The sequence below is a fragment of the Chlorocebus sabaeus genome, chromosome 8 (assembly GCF_047675955.1).
Source record: "Chlorocebus sabaeus isolate Y175 chromosome 8, mChlSab1.0.hap1, whole genome shotgun sequence".
In the NCBI taxonomy this organism is placed as follows: Eukaryota; Metazoa; Chordata; class Mammalia; order Primates; family Cercopithecidae; genus Chlorocebus; species Chlorocebus sabaeus.
Window position 1 is genome coordinate 41,765,056 of NC_132911.1, and position 25,327 is coordinate 41,790,382.

The following is a 25,327-nucleotide window of genomic DNA, read 5'->3' on the forward strand; positions in this document are numbered from 1 at the left end:
AATTATGTCTTTCTGATAGCCCCTACACGTAGTCTAGTATCTAGAACATAGTAGGCATTCAATAAACAACGTGTTATTAGTTGGATGGATTCTAATATTGATTCCTTTACCATATGTCTTTTGCTGATGTTGCTGTAAGACTACCAAAGACCCTGTAATAAAATCTTCCTCCAAAATTTTTGAAACACCGGTTCAAGCAGCTTCTAAGCTATATCTATGCTCCAAAAATGACTTTCTGCACTATATTTATGAATCTTTTTATTATTCAAAATGTCCTCTAGTCAACATGAACTTTCCCAAGTAGCTTCAAATCACTTTCATTATTAAGTCAGAGAACTTGGAAGTCATCTTTGATCATCTCTTGCTCCCTCAAGCTACACAGTAAACTCATCACTAAGTTCTGCTGATTCCATCTCCAAAATACATCTAAATCCATCCACTTCTCTCCCTTTTCTACCACCACCCGTCTAGTCCTAGCTAACATCTTTTCTCATCCTGATCACTGGAAAAGCCTGCAAAGTGGTTTCCCAGCTTCTACTTTTGCTTAATTCTAAACCACTCTTTACGTAGTAGCCAAGAAAAACCACTTTTTAATAAAATTTATCTTGCTGTTTGCTAAAAACCATTCAATGTCTTTCCATTGCAATTACGATAAAAACCCCAATCCTAACTTCTGGACTCAGTCTATTTCCCCAGCTTCACCTTGTGCAACTCTTTTGTTCACAGTACTTGAGTTACACTGAACTTCAGTTCCTCAAGTTTATCAACTACTTTCACTCCCTTATATGTTTACATAAGCAGTCCCCTTGTCTCTGAAATAATCTTCTCTAGCTCTTTACTCTGCTGACTTTTGAATAATCTTTTGGAACTATGTATAAATTGTTACTTCTTCAAAAGTCTTCCCTTCTCATAAACACTCCAACACCAATCCTCAGCACCCATAAACACTCCAACCCCAATCCTCAGCACCGTAGCCCAGCCAGTCAGAATCCCTCACTGCATTCTTATTTCCTTCCTACTATCAGTTTGTAAGTACAGTTTTATTTTTATGAGTGTTTATTATCTATTTGTGAAACTAAAAGCTTCATGAAGGCAGAGTCTGTGTCTTTTCGTTTGCCCTATAGTGCTGGTACCAAAGAAGGTGCATGATGCTAATGAATAAGCCTCATGGAGAAACAGCAACATCATCAGAATTTCAGGGCACTGCTAACAAGAATAAGCATGAATTAGACTTCCAAGATCTAGCTGTTTATTTCCTTGGTGCCAATACATACACAGACAATCCTGGGTTTAATAAACTGCTAGAAAGAAACATAGGATTAGCCCGATTACCATCAATAAGCATTTACACTGTCTCCCCAAGCCTCAGCAGGGCTTAGCACCCCGTTTAACTCTCTTTGGTCATCCTTCTTGCACCTTTCTATTATTTCAACCCCTGTTCCATTTCTCCCATAATAAAATTTCATTCAATATCCTCCATTCATTAGGCAAGTATTTACTGAGGCTTTACTATATTCCAAGTACTCAGTAGACAGCAGTGACCAAAAAGAAAGTCCTCGTTCTCAAGGCACTTACATTCTAGAAATAAAAAATTTAAATTCAAGAGGTGATAGGTACTATGCAGAAAAAGCAGGCATGTCAGGGGATAGAGGGACCAAATGGGCTGTAAGCTATCTTCGTGTGGGAGTCAGGAGTGTCTCTCCGGTAAGATGATATATGAGCAAGACAAATGGAATGGGCAGTGAACCTACCAAATCACTGACTCTAGAGGAAGGGCCATCGAGGCAAGGTGCAGCAACTGCAAAGGCCCAAGGCAGGCGTGCTTGGTGTGTCTGAAGAAGAGGCAGCAGCTGTGGCTGGAGTAGCCTGAGAGCAAGAAGAGCAGCCAAAGAGGGAGGCAGGCACAAGATCATATACAGCCTTGGAGATGAGAGAACAGACTGTTTTTGTTTTTTGTTTTTTTTTTTTATTCTAAAGAAGACTGAAAGACATGAAAGGTTTTCTGAGCAAGGGAGTAGTATAATCCAACTTACGTCTGAAAATAATTACCCTGGCCCCCATGTAAATAAAATAGAAAGTGGGGTAGGGGCAGAAGCAGAAGCAGAAGCAAGTTTAGTCTGGAGGCAATTACAGCAGCCTAAGCCAGCGATGACAGTGGGTTGGCAGTAGCAAATACAGACATATTCTGAAGGCAGAACCATTAGGATTTGCTGATGGACTGAAAGTGAAGTATAACAGAGAAAAAAAAAAATCAAGATGACATCTCTGTGGCCCTAAGCAAGTATAGGATAGAGCTACCATTTACTCTCGTTTACCACTAAAAGCCAGGATCTATGGCTACAACAGTAAGAGCCTAGAACATCTTGCTATGGCCAGAAGTAAATAAAAATGATGATGATGTGTTAAAAGGACACAGGAGCTTCTAGAAAGGAGTTCCCCTCTGCCTAAATCTGGAACAACTTAAGCATCAAAATAAACACTAATAGCAATGGATTATAACCCACAAAATAATCTATGAGTTTAAATAAAATAAATAAATAGGAAGAAGAAAAAGCTTCTTCTTACGGTAGAATGCCAATTAATAAATGCCAAAGAAATGACAGAACTAGAAAATAATGTTTGGCCACCAACAAAGTAAATGATTCAGGCAAGAATCATCTCTGGATGCTACATGTGGTAGATAAAAGTTTGATAAAAAACAGGATATTTGCATTTCTGTCTCAAAGTATGTCCCCCCAAGATATTTAATTATAGCTAGAAAGTAATAATGTTAGAGAAGAAACATGGACACCACCTAAACCAGGTGGTCACTGTTAGCAGCACTTGTGATGAGAACTTGGATATTACATGCCTTCTGATGTGACACACTAAGAAGGACACAGCACACCTGTGGAATTTTCTAAGCATGAAAAATAAAACAAGCTCAAAGTGATGACATTCTATAAAATAAATGACCCGTGCACTTCAAAACTGTCAAGGTCATGAAAGATAAAGACTGAGGAACTGTTCCCAATTGGAAGGAGACTTAGAGAGACGTGATAACTAAATTAGATAATAGTACTTCATTTGTGTTAAATTCCTGATTTGACGACTGGATCATGGTCATGTATGAGAACATTTTTGTTTTTAGGAAATATACATAAATAATTAGGAGTAAAGGGATATTAACATTATGTCTGCAACTTACTCGGGGGAGGAAAAAAAAACAATTCTTTCAGTCAGGAAGAACATAATTACTGCCTTCTTTCAGTTCCCACTGAAGTCCATGTAGATTTCTACTAGAGTACCTATAACAACATATTAGCAGGAAAGGAAACAAGCTTTGAGGGCAACTTGCTCAAAGCAGAAGTTAGTAAACAACAGACCAAGACTTGAACCCAGGCCCACCTGACTCAAAGCTAATATTTTGTTAAATCATAATACAGCAGAATGCTGAGTAAATGTGTACTGAATATTTGTACTGCTGTTTTATATTTTCAAAAGTACTCACACAATGACCGACATCAACAGTCTATTCACCACCACTGGTTCTCTTAATACAAAGAGTTTTCCCTAGAATCCTCGGCATCAGCCTTAGAATTTTTTTTTTTTTTTCTGAGATGGAGTCTCACCCTGTTGCCCAGACTGGAGTGGTGTGGCATGATCTCGGCTCACTGCAACCTCCACCTCCTGGGTTCAAACGATTCTTCTGCCTCCGCCTCCCGAGTAGCTGAGACTACAGGCATGTGTCACCATGCCTGGCTAATTTTTGTATTTTTAGCAGACGGGGTTTCACAATGCTGGCCAGGCTGGTCTCGAACTCCTGACCTTGTGATCCACCCGCCTCGGCCTCCCAAAGTGCTGGGAGTACAGGAGTGAGCCAGCCACTGCACCCAGCCTAGAAATCCTTTTCAAGATAAGAGATAGAGAACTTGGCTTACATGGTACATTTGCTGGTGGCAAAGAAGGAAAAGACAAAAAATAAATGAACATAATCTGGAAGAGCCTTTATGATCCAGGCCTTGCACTCTTCCACCACCTCCTGACATTCTCCACACCCTATATTCTTTATCCTGAGCCATTTTAATTCCCACAATTAAGCATGTTTTCCCTTATCTTCAAGTCTATTCCATCTTCACTTCTGTTCCTTCTGATTATATAAGAACCAACTCTCTACATAATCCCTTTAAGGGATATGCACAACTCCTACATATCCTTTAAGGCCCCTCAATGAATCCTCCTCTGACCTCCCCAGGCAGAAGTAGAAGCTGGCTTCCCTATTCTCCCAAAACACGAAGTATTCTATAATTGAACTTTTCATGTTAATGACATTATTTATTCAGAAATCTCTCGTATAGTTCAGGGAAAGAATTCAGTCATTCACTGGCATCTCCAGCATCTGGCACATAGACTCTTTGCCTATATAATCTTGCCATGTGTCAAAGAACTGCAATTTTCTTTTTTTTTTTTTTTTAAAGACAGGGTCTCACTGTCACCCAGGCTGGAGTACAGTGGCATGATCTCAGCTCACTGCAACCTCCACTTCCTCAGCTCAAGCAATTCTCCTGCCTCAGCCTCCTAAATAGCTGTGACTACAGTTGTACACCACCATGCCTGGCTAATTTTTCTATTTTTTGTAGAGATGGGGTTTCGCCATGTTGCCCTAGCTGGTCTCGAACTCCCGGACTCAAGCAATCCACCCACCCTGGCAAAGTGCTAGGATTACAGGCATGAAATATTTCTTGAATTAATAAATATGGGTGCTTTATTATCACTCATGAGAAGCTTGTCTTTTGTTTGTTTTTGGTCAAATCCCAAATTCTTCATATAGTAAGACAAAAATAAACCAAGCTTATTTAATACTGATAGTCAAAGCCTAGTCAAAGCCATTTGCTTATCTGCAAAACCAAAGCAGTTATCATGGGTTTGAAAGGAATATTATAACCAGCAGAACTACATATACACACAAACCACCACTATTCTGAGACTAGGCAAACTGCTGTTAGTGCTTATCCCATAATGTAATTAATCTGCTGTTTCTCAGCCATGAACAAGTTGCTTGAATGTCCAACCTGAATATCCAACTTTACCTGCAGTGCTTGTTCTTGGATATCACGAAATAATTCCATATCTTTCTCAGTCATGATTTCCTGGCTCCCAAAAAGTCGCTCCTCATTTTCTTGTTTGCCATCCCAGCCATCCTGATTGTCTGCATATAAAAAAAGAGCTCACATGTTAACTATCCTCAGATTAATACATGAACTAGAAAAAATTTCAAGTCTTTATTTAAATTTGAATAACTTAATATATAACAAAGAAGAATATAGCATTAAATTGACTCCTAGAAGAATACTACTCAATAAATAATATTTATGTATTAAATCTGCCTTATAGTGGAAATCCTGAATTGTCTTAAAGCTTCCTAAAAATATTACATAACTAAATTTAAATTTCATTAAAAGATTATATTTTAATACACAGAAAGGCAGACAGAAAAATGGTATAAGGATTATAAATTTCATTTTGAAACAGTATAAATTTGACACTTTTAGTATAGGTTTAATATATTAATGTTCAAAAAAACCTCTTGAGCTACCTTAATTGATGTCAGAAGTGCTAACTCCCATCACATTCTGGGTGCCCTTTTAAAGCACAAACTCCACAAACCTGAGGATAACAGATGATAATCATCTGGGTAAATATGAAAACGTATGATAATTATCTACAAAATGATGGAACTTCCTCAAGTGGGCAAAGAACTAGTGAAAAGAGTATTTGGGAATTATGCAGATCATTATCCTTTGCAGTTGAAGATGACACTGCTGATGGGCTCATTTGCTCTTTTTATGAGTATGGCTGAAAAGACCAATTGGTGACAGTTCTTCTCAAGTCAACTGCACATAGAGGCCATTTATTATTAACTTAACACAAGAAGAAAAAGGTCAAGGACTCACTGTTGACAACATTCCCAAACTGGAAGAAAAAAGTACAGTCTAAAGGTACTATGTGACTTTAACGCCCCCTAGTGCATGATGCAGGCACCTCTCTAATACAGCATTTGGTACTTAAACTTTATAATTCATAAAGAAAATGACAGAGCCTATTAAAGCAAATGCTCACACCACTGCCTAAAATTCAATATTGGTTCTCCATATACTTGATACATTTGCTCTAACAATTTCTATTTCAAAAGCTTTCTAGTAATTTTTCTAATAAACCATCTCCAGTACAAAAGGTTAATTCAAAAATGTCTTTCATTAGGATTTACTTTGAGATTCTTTCCAAGTTTAAACGGATTGCGTATTTTCTTAGATAAACATGCTCAGACCTGGAGCTTATCTGCAGGCTGATAAAGACATGAAGAGTCTTGAATGCTTAAAGAGTAATTAGCTGATCATCACTAGGGTGAAAGACCAATCAATAAAGCATACAAAGGGGACTCTAACAATTACAAGGACTTTCTCTCCTGCACTGGACAATCAACTATTTATGAAAGCAGGAATGAGAGCAGTGAATACACTCTCCCTCACCGAGGAGACATTCAGGGAGGAAACCAAGGTGAGGGAATTCTCTTGCAGTAGATGAGACACTACAACTCTGGCCTTTGTGATCCAAAAGAGTTCATTCTCATTCTACTTTCTTCAAGCCCTTTCTACTTCCTTCACAGGGTTAGTTTCTCTAAATTCAAGGCTCAGCAATAAGGCTATTTTAAGCTTTAATTTATCAGACAGTTAATCAAATTCTTATCCTCTGACTTGAATGATCTGCTACATTATTAAGTCCTTTCCACAGATGTTTTCTACTTTGAAAACTAGGGAACTTAGCCTGATACACACGCAGCCTGGAGCTGTCGTTCTGTCTCTCCCTTTTTAAGTGCAATCCATGACTTACAACTGTATTTGTCAAGATCTGAAGTAGAAAAGTCAATGACTTCATCACATCTGCATATATTTTGGTCTTTTCTTCATGCTTAGATAAACAGCATTTTACCCAGCTCTATTCTTTCCAGTTTCCTTCCTGGAATAAGCAGGCATCACAACATTCACCATATGATTTCTTCAGTAATTTATGAAATGTAAAGTAATCCTCAAGGTTACACCCCAAGTTTCTGTAGGCAGATTCTCTGCGCTTCTATAAAAAAGCAGCTTCCTTTTGCCTAAGAGTTCCTATGGTCCCATTCTGCAACTTTATCTCCATCCTCTAAATTTCTGCCATAGTTACCACCTCAGTATCATCTATATGTTTTTTTCAATGTGTTCTTATATTATATAACCAATTTTTTATAATCAAATATAAATCTATTATAGATAATTAGTGTTATCCCAAATAATACATGTACAGAATACTATTTGTTTCTAAGTTTGTTCTAAACTCTTACCTGTGGGCCAATCTGAAGTGCTTGATTTCCTGTTGCCCCTCTTTCTGATTCGATATTGCTCAGAGTAGTCCACCACTTCCCCACGAGCTTTCCGCCCATCAGGGGAAGGGGTAAAAAATTTGGTAAGGCCATCAATGAGCCCTTTGGTTTTCTTGTTGAACTTCAAGGAGACACTGCTATCTCTGCAGAAGTCCAAGCCATCTATCCGTTCTAAATATCCTTCTTCTGATGATGATGATGCTGATTGGCTGGAAAGAGTCATTTTTCGTTTCCTACCCCTTCCAGGGCCAGTTCGAACTTTGCTGAAGGGACCTTTTGATCTAAATAATTAAACAGGAGAAAGGGTAACTATTAAAAAAGATACTTATAGGGTTCCTATTTAATACACAACATATAATTAGTAAGTAACCTATACCTTTATTAAAATCTGTATTTTTAAGAATATTCTGCAAACGATAAATAGTACTCTATGAATGAAAATTAAATATTAGAAACATCTATTTCCAGAAAGCCTACTTATAGTGCAAAGAATTACAGGCCAGGAGTCAGAAGACTTGTTCTAGTCATAACTCTCTCTCTTACTAGCTGTACAACTTGGACAAATCACATTTTTTCTAAACATACGTCTTCATCTGTAAAATGAGAACTGGACTAAGAACAACTAAGATCCTTCCAGGTATAAAGTTCTACTACACTGTGATCTCTACACCAACTCAAAGTTATACTTTTATCTCTAAAACACAAGGCCAGGTTATTCTTTGAAGGCTGGGAATCAAAAGATCATTTTATAGGAAAATCAAAGCTTGATTTAAGATTTTGAATACAGACTACAATACTGGTTCTGCACACTTCAGGTTGCTAATGCCCATTCATTTCAGTTATATCACCTTCAAGATAGTCTTACATGTAAAAAAGGTAAGTAAAACTTTTGAGAATAAAGGGAGGTTGACAAGCCTGAAGATATTTACATATTTATCAAAGGTGAGTTACTACAGATATTTTTAAAAAGACAAAACTAGCTTCTGAATCTTGCCCCACCTCCTCCAGACATAGCCCAGCTTTCTAGTCCACAATTTCTGATTTCTGCTAATAGATGAAAACATTCAAATTATTTTACAGTCCAAGAACACAAAAATGGGACTTAGCCATCACCTCAACAGGAAGAACCTATCCAGTGGTTTGTACACCTAATAGATATTAACAACTGAGACAAGATCAGGAGAGGGGCATGTGAAATGTCACAGTAACAACTTTTTCTTTCCTGTTTTTATATAAGAGAAGCAACATAAGGCAATGGTTAAGAGTCAGACTTTGGTGCCAGACTACTTGGATTTTCATCCCAGTTCAACATGTACTATGCCTTAGTTTCTTCCTTAGAAAAACGAAAGTTAACAACAGCAGCTATATTTCACTGGGTTGCTGGGAGAATTAAACAATTCAATGCATGTAAAGCACTAAGAACAGTATCTGGCACTTATTAAGGGCTCAGTAAGTGTTAGCCATTATTACTATTCAAAAGTGCCAGATATGACAATGGAAAAGTTTTTTCATAGAGAAAACAAGTGAATCCTACGCTATAGAGAAGACCCTATCCTTTTCTCCCCTCACCTTGCCACAAGTACAACTTACACCGTGTTTTGTTTCTTTAACCTGTTTTTTGGACGTCCTATTGGATTAGCATAGCGCCGTTTTATCTGTGCTGCCTTCTTTTGTAGAAGTTTTCGTCCTTTTTTCCTAGGTCGACATATTTGACATATCCACATGCCTATAAAAAAATAAAATTCCACATACAAGTGTGACAGACATAAATATACTAAAAGGTTTCAGATAGTCTTAAGTCAGAATCTTAACTTTTTCAGGTAAAAGATTGTCATTAGAAAAACTGATGAATACCGCCCCCCCACCCAAAATAAACATTAAAACATATACACACAAAATTCTACAAATAATTGGAAGAGACTCACATACACCTTCAAGTCTGCACTTGAAGTCCACTGACTGCACCTGAAGTCCACTGAGGCCAAGGCGGGTGGGTCACCTGAGGTCAGGAGTTTAAGACCAGCCTGGCCAACATGGTGAAACCCTGTCTCTACCAAAAATACAAAAATTAGCTGGGCATGGTGGTATGTGCCTCTAGTCCCAGCTACTTGAGAGGCTGAGGCAGGAGAATTGTTTGAACCCGAGAGGCAGAGGTCGCAGTGAGCCAAGATCGCACCACTACATTCCAGCCTGGGCGACAGAGTGAGACCCCATCTCAAAAAAACAAAAAAAAAGTTTCCTGCCTAAAGCTGCTATATAATCTCTTTTGTAGAAGTTAACCACACAGGAATAGAGTCTTAAGGAAATCTTTCTTGGCTGGGCGCAGTGGTTCATGCCTGTAATCCCACCACTTTGAGGGGCTGAGGTGGGCCGATTACCTGAGGTCAGAAGTTTGAGACAAGCCTGGCCAACATGGTGAAACCCCATCTCTACAAAAAAAAATTAGCTGCAGGCCAGACACAGTGGCTCACGCCTGTAATCCCAACACTTTGGGAGGCCAAGGTAGGCAGATCATGAGGTCAGGAGATCGAGACCATCCTAACATGCTGAAACCCTGTCTCCACTAAAAACACAAAAAATTAGTCAGGTACGGTGGCATGGGCCTGTAGTTCCAGCTACTCGGGAGGCTGAGGTAGGAAAATCGCCTGAACCTGTGAGGCAGAGGTGCAGTGAGCCGAGATTTCATCACTGCGCTCCAGCCTGGGCGACAAAGCCAGACTCCATCTCAAAAAAAAAATTAGCTGGGCATGGTGATGCGCCTCTAGTCCCAGCTACTCAGGAGGCTGAGGCAGGAGAATCACTTGAACCCAGGAGGCAGAGGGTACAGTGAGCTGAGATTGTGCCGCTGCACTCCAGTCTGGGCAACAGAGGGAGACTCCATCTCCAAAAAAACAAAACAAAACAAAACAAAACTTTCTTATCTTGAAGGACTCTTAGAAGGCCCCTTGCTCAGACTTTATGTAAGTGGAAAAAGTGAGTATTTTTTTTTAATACTTATAAATTTAAGATTTTTCAAAAAGTAACAATCAGTAAGTGAATTCGGGCTGGGCGCAGTGGTTCACGCCTGTAATCCCGGCACTTTGGGAGGCCGAGGCAGACGGATCACTTGAGGCCAAGACCAGCCTGGCCACCATGGCAAAACCCCGTCTCTACTAAAAATGCAAAAATTAGCCATGGTGGCACGCCTGTAAACCAAGCTACATGGGAGGCAGAAGCAGAGAAACGCTTTGAACCTGGTAGGTGGAGGTGGCAGTGAGCCAAGATTCTGGGTGACAGAGTGACACTCCATGGGTGAGGGGGTGGAATAAGTGAATTCAAGTGAAAACCTAAAGTGTTAACATGGCTACAAAGTACGGTTAAGTCCTTTTCTATCCACAGGAAAACTTTTTCCAAACAAATATTATGAAATATCCTATAGGCATTTTACTTAAGAAGCCTATAAATTATAAAATCAGAGTTAAAATGGAATTTGTGATAGGACAAAAAGGGGTGACTGGCTGAAGTTTTTTTAAAAGAAATTATAAGCATATGAATATGGAAGTCCAACCATGAGGCAGCTGTGCCCAAACTAAATACCTCTTAATGAATAGGAATCAAATGAGAGTAACATTAAGCTGCGCCCTTATAATTTGGACATTTATTTGTTCAGAATGTATTTCATCCATATATATATATATACACACACACACATACACACATATATATAAACTTTTTATTTCATAAAGTATTTCATAAAAAGGTTTTTAAGTTCTGAATAAACCATATCTCTATAGTTATGGAGCCCTCAAAAGTGCTAAGCAGTGATATAATCAACACGACCTAATACTATTTTATTTCCTCCTTTCAATAAAGAGATATTTCAAGATATATTTAAGGCAAGTATTTTATCTTCTAGCTAGAGACTAGCAAATACGTATAAATGAACCACTTCACCCTTCATGGATGCCTAGATATTGAAAATAACAATAAATCCATATCATATAAGAATGTTAAGATGCCTAATTAGAAAGACTATCCCCACCTTTTAAGGTGACAGTTCTCTTCCTACTTGCACAACCTCAAAAAGAAAGATCCAATTACTCTTTCATTTAACAAAGTAGATAAAATGTGCTTTCACTAACATACTCCTTTATATTCCCAGTTTGATTTCAGAAAGTATCTCACCTTTTGGCATACGGGTGAGTGGTGGATCACAACACTCCATGTGAAAACCTCGGTCACACGAATCACAAAAGAGCATGTTATCCTATCAGAAAAAAGAAAGGACAGTTTCGCTTAACCTTATGAAGCAGAAACATGTTAGGATCATGACCACCTAAAACCTGGAAAGCTTCAGGGATCTTAAAAAAAAGAGATGAACCAGGCGCGGTGGCTCATGCCTATAATCCCAGCACTTTGGGAGGTCGAGGCGGGTGGACCACGAGGTCATGAGTTCGAGACTAGCCTGACCAACATGGTGAAACCCCGCCCCTACAAAACATACAAAAATTAGCCGGGAGTGGTGGCACGTGCCCATAATCCCAGCTACTCAGGAGGCTGAGGCAGGAGAACTGCTTGAACCAGAGAGGCACAGGTTGCAGTGAGCCAAGATCGTTTCACTGCACTCCAGACTGGGCGACAGAGTGAGACTCCATCTTAAAAAAAAAAAAAAAGAGCAACCACAACATTAAAAGTTTCCTTAATTTGCATTAACTATGTAAACAGACAGAGTTAGCAAAAAGTTATATTCCAGCCAATCTTTGACAAAGAGCTAAAGTTCCACTAATTTCAAATATCCAATAACCAGAAATAAGCTAACCCTTGTCTGCTTTAATACTGAGAAAAAGGGTGATTTGTAATTAATATATCAACTGACCATCCTAAATGAATGCCTCTGTACTGCTCAAAGAAATTTGGGGAGTATTTCTTTAATGTGGCTTAGTCTGTCTGCAAATATGTAATTAAGTGCTTTACAAATTACCTAGACATAATCTAAATCTAAATTAGCAAGTATTCTAAACTAATGACATGTAGTTTAAAGAGGCTACTGGTTACTGGCTATTCTAAATGCTACTGGACCAAGTGTCTGAAAAATAACCAGTCATACTTAGATGAAAATGCTGGTCGTACATTCTACTACTAAATGAAACACCCATATTAGAAGGTAAAGATACTCACCGCATTTTTGCCTTGATCTCGACAGGAGCTGCACGTTTTACACTCAATGCACTGCCACCGTAAGGCCTTCACTCGAACCGTTAGTTCAGGGGAAAACTTTAAACAGGATGGATGGCCTAATACGAGGGAGAACGTTCATGAATGAAAACAATCAAGAAGCATTTTGCTATTGTACTAAAGAAATGATGTAGAAAAAGGCAATCATCTTAAATACAAAATACATATCAAATAAAGTAAGATATTCCAGGAAGCCTGCCACACATTTCTCATCACGACTTGGCACCACAATTCAGTTTTATTAATGCTAAAGATGAAGCTAGGACCCTCCCCACAATCTGATTATTAAAAAAACTTGACAAACTCCAAACATTTATTAAGCCTACATCAAAGCATTATGTTTGTACATATCCAGGGTGTGTGTGTGTGTGTGTGTGTGTGTGTGTCTATATCAACTGACCATCCTAAATTAATGCCTCTGTACTGCTCAAAGAAATTTGGGGAGTATTTCTTTAATGTGGCTTAGTCTCTCTGCAAATATATAATTAAGTGCTTTACAAATTATCTAGACATAATCCAAGTCTAAATTAGCAAGTATTCTAAACTAATGACATGTAGTTTAAAGAGGCTACTGGTCACTGGCTATTCTAAATGCTACTGGAACAACTGTCTGAAAAATGATATATATATATATACGAGAATGAATACATATATGTTCATATGAGAAAAGTTCATATATGATTACTGATATAACATACAAAAAGCTGTTTACATTGACAACATCCTAGAAAATTGAGCTATATATATCAAGAAGGATTTTATGTCTCAGTTTATACCCTTTTGTGCTGTCTTTTTTTTTTTTTTCTGAGATGGAGTCTTGCTCTGTCACCCAAGCTGGAATGCAGTGGTGTGATCTCGGCTCACTGCAAGCTCTGCCTCCCAGGTTCACGCCATTCTCCTGCCTCAGCCTCCCGAGTAGCTGGGACTACAGGCACCTGCCACCACACCTGGCTAATTTTTTTGTATTTTTAATAGAGACGGGGTTTCACCGTGTTAGCCAGGATGCTCTCAATCTCCTGACCTCGTGATCCGCCCGCCTCAGCCTCCCAAAGTGCTGGGATTAAAGGCGTGAGCCACCGTGCCCGGCCTGTGCTGTCATTTTTCAAATGATAACGTGTTACTTTGTAATTTGAAAAATACAGTTAGTCCCCTTATCTGCAGTTTTGCTTTCTGAGGTTTTAGTTACCCATAGTCAACTGTAGTATGAAAATATTAAATAAGCAACTCCTAAGTTTTAAGCTGGGCACTGTTCTGAGTAGCATAATGAGATCTGCTGTCCCAGCTGGGCTGCGATCACCCACACTGCATACACTACCGACTTATTAGTCACTTAGTGTTCGTCTGGGTTATCAGACTGTCGCTGGTGTCACCATGCTGGTGTTATTATCATGCTTGTGTTGGAGTAACCCTTATTTTACTTCACAATGGTCCCAAAGCACAAAACTAGTGATGCTGGCATGTTGTTATAATTGTTCTATTTTGTTATCTATTATTCTTAACCTCTTACTGTGCCTAATTTATAAATTAATCTTTATCGCATGTATGTATGCACATGCACAAGGAAAAACATTGCACCATATACACAGAGTTCGGTTTTATCCAAGGTTTCAGGCATCCACTGCGGGTCTTGAAATCTCCAAGAATAAGGGGGATTCCTGCATATAATAAAAATCCTATCACTTAAAGTGAGTTATCTGCTCACAATTTAAGGCATGCAAGCTAAAACTAAAACCAAAAGCAGTATTTCTACTGTGCTCAGAATGAATAGCAAGAGAAAAAAAATGCTTCCTCTTCCAAGAGTTAGTTATCAGTCTGATTCTCAAAACTTAAGGGTAGTCAATTTCCCCTCAACTCTGAAAAGACTGTCCCTCTCCTCTAAAAGTTGGTTGTGCTTATTTTTCTTTGGTGAGAGAAAGGGCTTGTTAAATCATCTTCTCCTCTCTTTTCTATTCCCAAAGGATTTTCATTTTTATGAGATAGCAAGTTTATTCTCAAAATATCACTAACACTGAAAGAAAATCCAAAAGGTGTGAAAATTTCACCCATAGGCCTATCATCCTAGAATAACAGCCATTTTTATGTTAGACTTTCCTGTTTAAACTAGCTGAAAGCTCTGCATGACTGTAATTTTAGCATATTTACAGTTTTTGTTTTATTTTGTTTTAAATTTTTATTTAAGTAAACTTTATATTCCTTAAACTGATCATATTCCACTGATTGATATACTATAGCCTGCATAACCATTTCCCTATTGTTAAACACTACTGAGACTACGGAACACTAAAATTAATTATTTCATGTTCACAGATCCTTTACTTCTTTTAATCCCTTAGAATGAATTCCTGAAAGTGGAATTGATTAGTCAAATGAATTAAACATTTTTATAGCTTGATATGCACTGCCAAAACATTTTCCAAAAACTATGATATACAGTGCCACCAGCAAAAGAACAAGTGTTTTAACACAATTACATGAGCTCTAGGTCTGTTATCTTTCAATTGTGATTATTATAAATGCTATACAATGATACTTCACTGCTACTGTGGTATGTGTTCCTACTATTACTTGAGTAAAACACTTTTCATAGGCTCAACTAGTTTTCTTTCCTATAAATTGCCAGTTTACAGGCTCTGCTCTTTGGACTTTATGTTTAGAAATGTAAACACGTTCTTTATACTTAGACAGCTTTTGGCCCTTTGCCATATTTAAAGCAGTTATTTTCCCCAAATTATTCTTGCTCTTTCTATTTTAGGTATGTTACTTGTTAATTTAGAAAATATAAATGTTCATATATCCAGCTATGCCCATGCTGTTCTTCTTTGGCTATTGTGACAGCCAGTTTTCAAGCTGCTCCCTAGGCATTCTTGCCTCCTACTAGTCATACTCTCACAGCTCCCTCCCATAATGAACTGGGTTGATGTGCATAACCAAGAAGATATTGCTGAAATAACACAGTGTGACTCTAAGGCCAGGTTATAAAACACACTGCAGATTCCACCTCACTCACTCTCTCTCAGATACCCATCAGGGGAGGCCAGCTGCCACACTGCAGACATGCATGCAGCCCTGTGAAGATGTCCACATGGCACGGAACTGAAGCTTCTTGTCGACAGACCCGCGGCAGCAGCAACTTGCCAGCCACGTAAATGAGACATCATGGAAGCCTTCAGATGACTGCAGCACCAGTTAAAATCCTGGCAGCAATCTCATGAAAGATACCAAGTCAAAAGCCACCCAGATAAGCAACTCCCGAATTCCTGACCCACAGAAACAGTATGAAGTAAAAAATGTTTTGTTGCTTTAAGCTGTTAAGATTTAGAGTAAATTATTTCTGCAGCAACAGATAACTAGTAGTTAACTGTTCTACAATTTCTTTAAAAGTTACTGCTACGGGGGCCCGGCGTGGTAGTTCACACCTGTAATCCCAACACTTTGGGAGGTCAAGGCGGGAAGATTACGAGGTCAGGAGATCGAGACCATCCTGGCTAACACAGTGAAACCCCGTTTCTACTAAAAACACAAAAAATTAGCCGGGCGTGGTGGCGGGCACCTGTAATCCCAGCTACTCCGGAGGGTGAGGCAGGAGAATGGCGTGAACCCAGGAGGCAGAACTTGCAGTGAGCCGAGATCGTGCCACTGCACTCCAGCCTGGGTGAGACTCTGTCTCAAAAAAAACATGTTACCACTACAGTAATAGTTTTCAAATTACACTCATCCTTAGCTTAGAGAGACAGAAACCACCTCAAATATAATGCTACTTAGAAGGTAGGGCTGCAAACACAACACTCCCTTCTCCTCCATTTCAATCCCACCCCACCTAGAACAACTCATTCTGTTTCATATATTTGGGTTTTAATTGGGGGATTTGAAAATCACTGCATTGTATGGCATGCCATTATATTTTTATCTAATCTTTTATGATTTATGGTTTATATTTAACTATTAAATCCATCCAGAGCTCATTTTGGTTTGTGATAGCACGCTGAATATGATTACCTAGCACTCAAGATCTATTCTCACTTTCTACTACGCATAAAAACTGAAAAGCTAAAACATCGTACTTCTTAGACTCCTTTGAAGCTAGGCTCCAAGTTCTGACAAGTGGATGTGTTCTCCAGGGATATTTGAAAGGCAAAAACAAAGCAAAGATCATCCTCCTCCTAAAACTATTTTCTAATGAGAAGCAAAGTCATGGAAACAACTGTATCTACGCTTCTCCCTCATGGATATCCAGAGCTATTGTAGTGATGGCCAAACTTAGCACTTCAGCACCAACTACAGAGTGCAACTGTTGTGCAGTGGACTCCCTCCTGCTTTCACCTCTTCCACACAGAGCCAGACACAGTGACTCCTCGGATGGGTCAGTTCTGCAATGCACCCAGAGTCAGTACTTAAAGTCCAACCTCCAGCTTGCCTCTTCAGCCCTGACGACGATTTCACAAACACCTAATTCCAATATTTACCTTCCTTCCTCTTGAAGTATCTAGTGTGGTTTCTGTTTTCTGAGCTAAATCATGGTTGTTACCACTGTAAAACACTGAAAATTAAGCCAATGGTCAAAGATAACGCTGGTTTGCTAAGGCCTTCCTGTAAGGTCTTGTGAGTTTTTTTTTTTTTTTTTTTTTTTTTTGAGACAGAGTCTCGCTCTGTCGCCAGGCTGGAGTACAGTGATGCCATCTCAGTTCACTGCAACCTCTGACTACTGGGTTCAAGCAGTTCTCCTGCCTCAGCCTCCCGAGTAGCTGGGACTATAGGTGTGCACCACCACGCCTGGCTAATTTTTGTACTTTTAGTAGTGATGGTGTTTCACTATGTTGGCCAGGATGGTCTCGATCTCTTGACCTCGTGATCTGCCCGCCTCAGCATCCCAAAGTGTTGGGATTACAGGCGTGAGCCACCGTGCCCGGCCAATCTTGTGAGTTCTTGAAATATAGAGCAAGAATATCTCTGGAACTGGCAAATTAGAAGATTCTGCAAAATCTTTCTTAGGGCCTAGAATTTCACATTGCTCGCTAGACTGCAGTATCAACACTATTTCCCAATGTGACATATGTAAGTTTCCATCAAGAAAAACAAATCTGTTATCATCCTGGTTCAATTCATCAAGCCTGAGGCATAAATCAAGAAAGACTAAGTAGCGATTATTAAAGAAACCAGCAATAACTTCAAACTGATTGCTGTGATTTAAGCAGATGTTAAATACTGAAATGTAAAGACCAACAGGAAAAAATAACCCCACAGAAAGTGTTTTATATAAAAAAAAAACCTAAGACCTGATTTAAATTAACTGAATTACATATTTCAGCTACATATTCAAATCCCTCCCTAGTGCAGAAGCTCATCTCAATTACCTAAAACCATAATCAAATTAAAATACAGTCATGCACCACACAATAACGTTTCAATCAAATACAGCCCACATATGGCCGGGCGTGGTGGCTCACATCTGTAATCCCAGCACTTTGGGAGGCCAAGGCAGGCAGATCACCTGAGGTCAGGAGTTTGAGACCAACCTGGCCAATATGGTGAAACCTTTCTCTACTAAAAATATAAAAATTAGCCGGGCGTGGTGGCAGGCGCCTGTAATCCCACCAACTTGGGAGGTTGGGGCAGGAAAATTGCTTGAACTCAGGAGGCAGAGGTTGCAGTGAACCAAGATCGCGCCACCGCACTCCAGCCTGGGTGACAGAGGAAGACTCTGTCTCAAAAACAAATGAACAAAAAACACCCAGACAACATATGACTATAGTCCCATAAGGTCATACTACTGTAATTTTATGGTACCTTTTCTATACTTAGATATGTTTAGATACACATATATTCGCCAGTGTTACAACTGCCTACAACGTTCAGTGCTGTACAGCTTTGAGCCTTTGAGCAATAGACTACACCATATAACCCAGGTGTGTAGTAGGCCATCCCTCTTGGTTTGTGTCAGAATACTCGATGATGTTCACATGATGATTAAAATACCTAAGGACATGTTTCTCAGAACGTATCCTCCATAATTAAAAGATGTATGATTGTATTAATTTCATAAGGATTAAGGACACAAACTCAAGTCAACATACTTTCTGCTTGCCTTCATAACACATTTTAGAAGAAAAACAGAAGGAAATCACATACCACTGTTGCCACAATCAGCACAGGAGATGAGTTCCTCTGGCTTCTTTTCTCGGTTTTGTTCTTTTGTACCAAGACAGAAACTACAGATGGGGATTGGTTCAGCAACCGGCTGTGAAGAAAAACACAATTCATTCCAGTACTAATACTTTTATTTAGTATTACCATAAAGACATCAAAATTACAGTTTTAAATTCCTACCAGAGTAAGTTTAGGACAATTGTTATTACTCTCCTAAATTCCAACTAAGTAGGTGAGTTTTTACAAAGTCTGCTCTGGCTGGGCCTTTACAACTGGTCCTTGTGATGACCATTCAGAAACTTTTTACTCCAAAAAATCCTATCCCAATCAGGTTCATCACTTAGAACCTAAATGATACACTGTGGATTTTAAAAAGCAACCCTTAAGACTGAAAAATTCAACTGGAATAAGTTCAAGAAGACACAGTGTAAGCCTTGAAAAAGCATGTGATCTAGTAGAAGAGCAGTAAGATATATACAAGTAAACACAGACACAGTGACTCCTCGGCAGAAGACATTAAGTGCTATAAGAGAGAAACAGTAAGTGTTTTCTAGCAGTAGGAAAGAGAAATTGCAACAGTGATGTGGAGAAAGGGAAAGGTTGGAAGGGGAAAACAACATGTATTAAGCACCAGTACTATGTTATGGGATCTTTAGAAACTTGTCCAAGGACAATAGCTAACCAGTGTTACGAGCGGTTTGTTTAATCTATGTTCCTCCTAAGAGTGATGGAGAGAAGGCAATAGAGGTAGTATAAACAGAACAGACTTAGGTGTGCAGTCTGGTAAGGCCAATGCTTAAAGCATATAGTTTCTGCCATAAGGGAGAGAAAAAAAATAAAAGAAGCTAGATAAGTTCGTGAAGACTGCCACCGAAGGTAAAGTTGGACTCTCAAACTCATTAAAATGTATACATTAAATATTTACATTTTTTATATATCAATTATACCTAAATACAGCTTTAAAACAAAAATAAAAAAAATTTTTAAATTGGATTTGATCCTACAGGCAAATTTACAGAACCAAGAGATAATCACTTGGAGAAAAATAAGTATTGTAGCAATATCAAAGACGAACAGGGAAAACTCCAAAGATAGGTAAAACATTTAAACAGTGATTACAATGATCTGGTGGAGACAAGATGAAAACTTGAACCAAAGCTAAGGAAATGAAATAGAGAAACAGCAATGGGCTTAAAACCAGTTGTGAGAGTAGCAGAAAAAGAAAGTGAGTTAGATATGACTAAGGGGACTGAAAAGATGGTGACGCTATCAACTGTGCACAGCAAGTCATTTTAAAGCAGAAAGTTTGGAGGAAAGCAATTTGGAGGAAACTGATGAGTTCCATTTTAAATTTGTTTAGTTGGAGGTACCCTTAGTCACCTCTCAACTGTTTATGCTAGGCACTGTGCAGGATGGCAATGGAAAGCCCTCAAGACGCACGCATGCATTCGTTCGTTCATTCATTCATTCATTCATTCATTCATTTGCTTGCTTCCCCAAGGACAAAGTATGGAGATGCTTTTAATCTACTGGGGAGAACAGAGAAAGTACAATAAAATGTTTGTAGGTACTACGATAGAACTATAGTAATGGAAAACAGAGGAGGAAAGCAGGGAAGGAGGTACTTTCACAGAAGTACCCTTTGACTTCAGTTTTTCCAGAAGTATTTAACAGGCAGCCCCATCAGGTTCAAAAAGGTGTACAAAAAGGTAGAAAATACAGAATCAGGTTTGGGAGTGGAATGTGAGCTTAGTTTGGGGCTTGCTGAGCTTAAAAATGCTTATGTAGCCGGGCGCAGTGGCTCACACCTGTAAATCTCAGCACTTTGGGAGGCCAAGGCGGGCAGACCACTTGAGGTCAGGAGTTCAAGACCAGTTGGCCAACATGGTGAAACCATCTCTACTAAAAATACAAAAATTAGTCGGGTATGGTGACGTGTGCCTGTAATCCCAGCTACTTGGGAGGCTGAGGCAGAAGAATTGCTTGAACCTGGGAGGTGGAGGTTGTAGTGAGCCGAGATCGCACTACTGCACTCCAGTCTGGGTGACAAGAGCAAAACTCCATTTTGGAAAAATATAAACTAAACTAAAACTAAACTAAACTAAACTAAAATAAAATACGTTAACATTCATGTAGCAATACCCACTGACAATATAATACAGGGACATCTGAACTTTAAGACAGAGACTGGTCTGGATTTAAAAATCTAGAAGTCATATACATACAAAATGGCATTAGAGCCATCAGAGTTGATGAGTTTTCTCATAGAGAAAGGTATGAAGAAGACAGCTAAGGTGAGAACACCAATAATTAAGTGGCTGGCAGAGAATAAGCCAGAAAAGCAAACAGATTAATGAGAGAGTTGCGTGGAACACCAATATCAAAACATCCAACACAAACAAGCTAACAGTAGTGCTCAGCCAAGAGACTGAGAGATGAATGGCTAGTTGTCTTAATAACTATGGCTTAATCATAATTAAGCCTACCACATCCTTTCCTCAAAAAGGAGTATGAAAAAAGAACTGGGGAAGTAGGTCAGGAAAGACTTTATCTAGCAGTAAAAATTTGGGGGGCGGGGGACTCTAAAGAAGGCCTAGGAAGTCATGAGATTGAAGCTTTATTCTGTAGCCTCTAAGGTACAACTGGGAGATTTTAGGCAGAGGAACAGTACAGCCAAGATTTAAATTTTAGAAAAGTCATTCTATAAGCAGTTAAAAATTGATTGCAAGGGATGTGATCTATAATCCAGGCCATGAGCAAAGAAGGACTGTATTAAGGTGCTGAGCAAAGAAATGCAGAAAAGAAGATAAAAGATATTAAAAGATAAAATTGTCAGGACTTGATGGCTAATTGCTTTGGGGAGGGAAGCACAGTAAGGAAGACAAGAGACTGGGAAGACAGCACTAAGAAAATGAAAAGGCAAGCCACAGAATGTAAGACATGAACAACAAATTTAACCAACAAATGGCCCATATCCAGTATAGATAAAGAACTTTTACACTGCAGTAAGGAAGAGGCAGACAGTTCAACACAGATGGCAAAAACTTCCACAGGTACTTTCCCACAGAAAATACATGAGTAACACATGAAAGGCCAACAAACATAAGGAAAGATGTTCAACATCATTAGTCATCAAGAAAATAGACTTTCGAGAATGGCTAATATTATGAAGACTGGTAATACTGAGGGTTGATTAAAAAGTGGAACAACGGCCAGGTGCGGTGGCTAACGTCTGTAATCCCAGCACTTTGGCAGGCCAAGGCGGGCAGATAACAAGGTCAAGAGTTCAAGACCAGCCTGGCCAACGTGGTGAAACCCCGTCTCTACTGAAAACACACAAAAAATGAGCTGGGCGTGGTGGTGGGCATCTGTAATCCCAGCTAGTCGGGAGGCTGAGGCAGAAGAATCATTTGAACCCAGGAGGCAGAGGTTGCAGTGAGTCAAAATTGTGCCACCGCACTCCAGACTGGGCGCCAGGACGAGATTCTGTCTCAAAAAAAAAAAAAAAAAAAAAGTTGAACAGCAACATACACTGCTGACAGGAATATAAATATAAATTAACAAGACTCATTTGAAAATGTTGACATTATCTACTAAAATTGAACATGTGCATACCACATGATCCAGCACTTCCACTGCTAGCTATACACGCAACTGAAGTATATATTCATAAAACATACACCAAAATGTTCAGAGCAGCATTATTCATAATATTTTATTCAAACAAAAATTACCCAAATAATTAAGTGGCTAAACAGATAAACTGTGCTGTGTTCATACAATACAATGTTAACACAGTAATAAAAATAAACAAATGTTGCCAACAACATGGATGAATATCACAAACCACACTGAAAGAACAGACAAAAGAATACACTCTGTACAATTTTTTAATGTAATGTTCAAATATAGTTCTACATTGTTATGTCAGGAAAGTGGTTACCTTTGGAAAGGAAGGAAGCAGTAGAGAATTATAAACAGATTTCTGAGGTGCTGGTAATGTTCTCTTTCAGGACCTGGATGGTGGTTTCATAGATGTTAATTATGTGTAACTAAGGTGTACACTTAAAATCCGTGCATTTTCTGTATATATATTTTAATTAGAGAGTTAAATTTAAATTAATAAAAAAATATAGTATAGGACCATGGTACCTTGGAATATTCTTCAAGAAATATCAATCGTGATTTGGACATTAAAGTTTGGAACTTAGAAAACAGGCTAAAGATAGACTGAAAAGATATCAACATGCAGGTGATAACTGACAGTACTCAGTAAGAACGTGGAGTGGGTAGAAAAGGGTAGAAAGTAAGGAGAGGGGAGTACAGAAATGGGATAAAAACTGAGAGAAGCATACCAACATTCACGAACACCTGAGAAAAAAAAGGAGACCACAAAGGACCAATCTAAGAGAAAACAGAAGCAAAAGAAGCAATGACACAAGAACTTCAACAAGTAGAGAGTAATCAATAATCAATTTTGGAAAGATAAAGTATCTACTGGAACCTGGGCAACGAGCAAAACCCCATCTCTACAAAAAATTAGCCGGGTACGGTGGTAAGCACCTGTAGTCCCAGCTACTTGAGAGGGTGAGGTAGGAGGATCGCTTGAGCCCAGAAAGTCAAGGCTGCGGTGAGCCATGATCATGCCACTGCACTCCCGTCTGACAACACAGCAAGACTCTGTCCAAAAAAAAAAAAAAAAAGGTATCTACCAGATTCTGCAACTGAGAAATAGTTGAAGGCATCATTGTGAGAGAGCCCTTTTCAGTGACAGAATAAGAACTAAAGTCACAGGACCAAAAAACTGCCATGAAGGGACAGATAAAAGGCAGCTAAAAAGAAACTGCAATAGGTTTTAATGTATTCCAGGTGTTCAAGATGGGAAAGACTAAACCTATTTAAATGTAGAACGGAAGACAAATGTAGTAAGAGGTTGGACCTATTAGATTACTGTTCTGATTTTAAAAAGAAGATGAATTGTAAAGCATAGGTAAAGATACTGGCTTAATAGAAATACATTGTTTGTAGGAGGGATGGGGGATGTCCATTTCTGACAGCCTCCATTATTTCTTGAAAATGGGAAATAAAATCACCTGGTAAATGTGGCGCAGGGATTGGCCAGAAAGAACATGAAAAAGTAATAATTGACCAAGAAAACTGAGAGGAAAGATTGAGTGAGTTCAAAAACACACATAACAAAAACGCCCCCCATCAAAACAGAAAGCAGACACATATCCTTCAGTCAAGATAGAATCAGGGAAGTATGCATTAAGAAAGAGAATAAACTGAAAATACATGAGAAAAAAGTTGAGGAAGCCCATGCAAAATGGCCTCCATATTTCCACTAAAACAAAAGGCAACATTACTTGCCATAAGAAAAATTGATGGTTTGGGCATTTACAGGGAGCTGAAAAGGTCTCAAAGTCTCTGTGTGGAAGGGGGAAGCAACTGGTGACAGAAAATAAAACTGTCCATCAGCTCTAAACATGAAGCTACGATTTGAAAGAATTCATTTATACTGGATCCCATCAAAACAGTTATACAACTTTTTAAACACTTCTGAAGCCTTGGACTGACAAAAACAGAGAGCTAGAGAGGGATAAGCCACAGGGTAAGAGGCCCTCGAGTGCAAATGCAGACGTTTCTCAAATGGCAGATCACAAAGTAGAGGCTGACCATCATAAGAAGAAGGGAGTTGACAAGCTGGAAGTGTAAGGAGTTAAAGTACTGTAGGAATCAGGATAAAACTACAAAGGTTCAATAGGAGGTGAAAGAATTGGAAAAGGAGGATTGAAGATTATATCAGCAGAGGAGCTTTAACGTTTGTGATTTCTTTTATTCATTTTTTGTTTCATTTGTTTGTTTTGTGGACAGGGTCTATGTTTTGTGGAACATAGGCCCATGCTGGAGTGCAGTGGCTATTCAGAGGCACGATCATGACTCACTGCAGACGTGAACTCTTGGACTCAAGCAATCCTCCTGCCTCCAGCTACCTGAGTAGCTGGGACCTAGGCATGTTAGAGTTTGCAGCTTCAATCTTAAGTATAAGGTTCTGGCTAATGAAGGAAACCCCAAATGGCAAACATGCATGAATTCTTTTTTTTTTTTTTTTTTGAGATGGAGTCTTGCTCTGTCGCCCAAGCTGGAGTGCAGTGGTGTGGTCTCAGCTCACTGCAAGCTCCGCCTCCCGGGTTCACACCATTCTCCTGCCTCACCCTCCCGAGTAGCTGGGACTACAGGCGCCCACCACCACGCCCAGCTAATTTTTTGTATTTTTAGTAGAGACGGGGTTTCACCATGTTAGCCAGGATGGTCTTGATCTCCTGATCTCGTGATCCACCTGTCTTGGCCTCCCAAAGTGCTGGGATTACAGGCGTGAGCCACCACGCCTGGCCGCATGAATTCTTTAATAATAAGCACTCCTAGACACTGAGGGCGCAGTGGTAATGAGGCAGACACAGCCCATGTCTCATGCTTGCATTCTGGGTCAGTACTGAAGAAAGCAAGAATGAACATAATGGAATCTGGAAGTCAAGAAGCTGAGAAGGCATGACTTTAGAAGAATCATATAAA

At 39.1% G+C, this 25,327-nt stretch overlaps 1 protein-coding gene across 3 annotated transcripts in view; it reads right to left on the reverse strand.

Moving 5' to 3' along the window:
• KAT6A (lysine acetyltransferase 6A) overlaps positions 1-25,327 on the reverse strand; it is a 123,661-nt gene that overhangs the window by 37,850 nt on the left and 60,484 nt on the right. For 2 of the 3 annotated variants that reach the window (XM_007962313.3, XM_073018053.1), the window contains exons 3-8: positions 18,737-18,845; positions 12,554-12,669; positions 11,561-11,642; positions 8,987-9,122; positions 7,358-7,677; positions 5,070-5,188 (exon numbers count right to left, since the gene is read on the reverse strand). In XM_007962313.3, coding sequence (XP_007960504.1) covers positions 5,070-5,188; positions 7,358-7,677; positions 8,987-9,122; positions 11,561-11,642; positions 12,554-12,669; positions 18,737-18,845 — 882 coding nt within the window. The remainder of the gene's footprint in view (positions 1-5,069; positions 5,189-7,357; positions 7,678-8,986; positions 9,123-11,560; positions 11,643-12,553; positions 12,670-18,736; positions 18,846-25,327) is intronic. The other variant, XM_007962314.3, reaches the window with a different exon arrangement.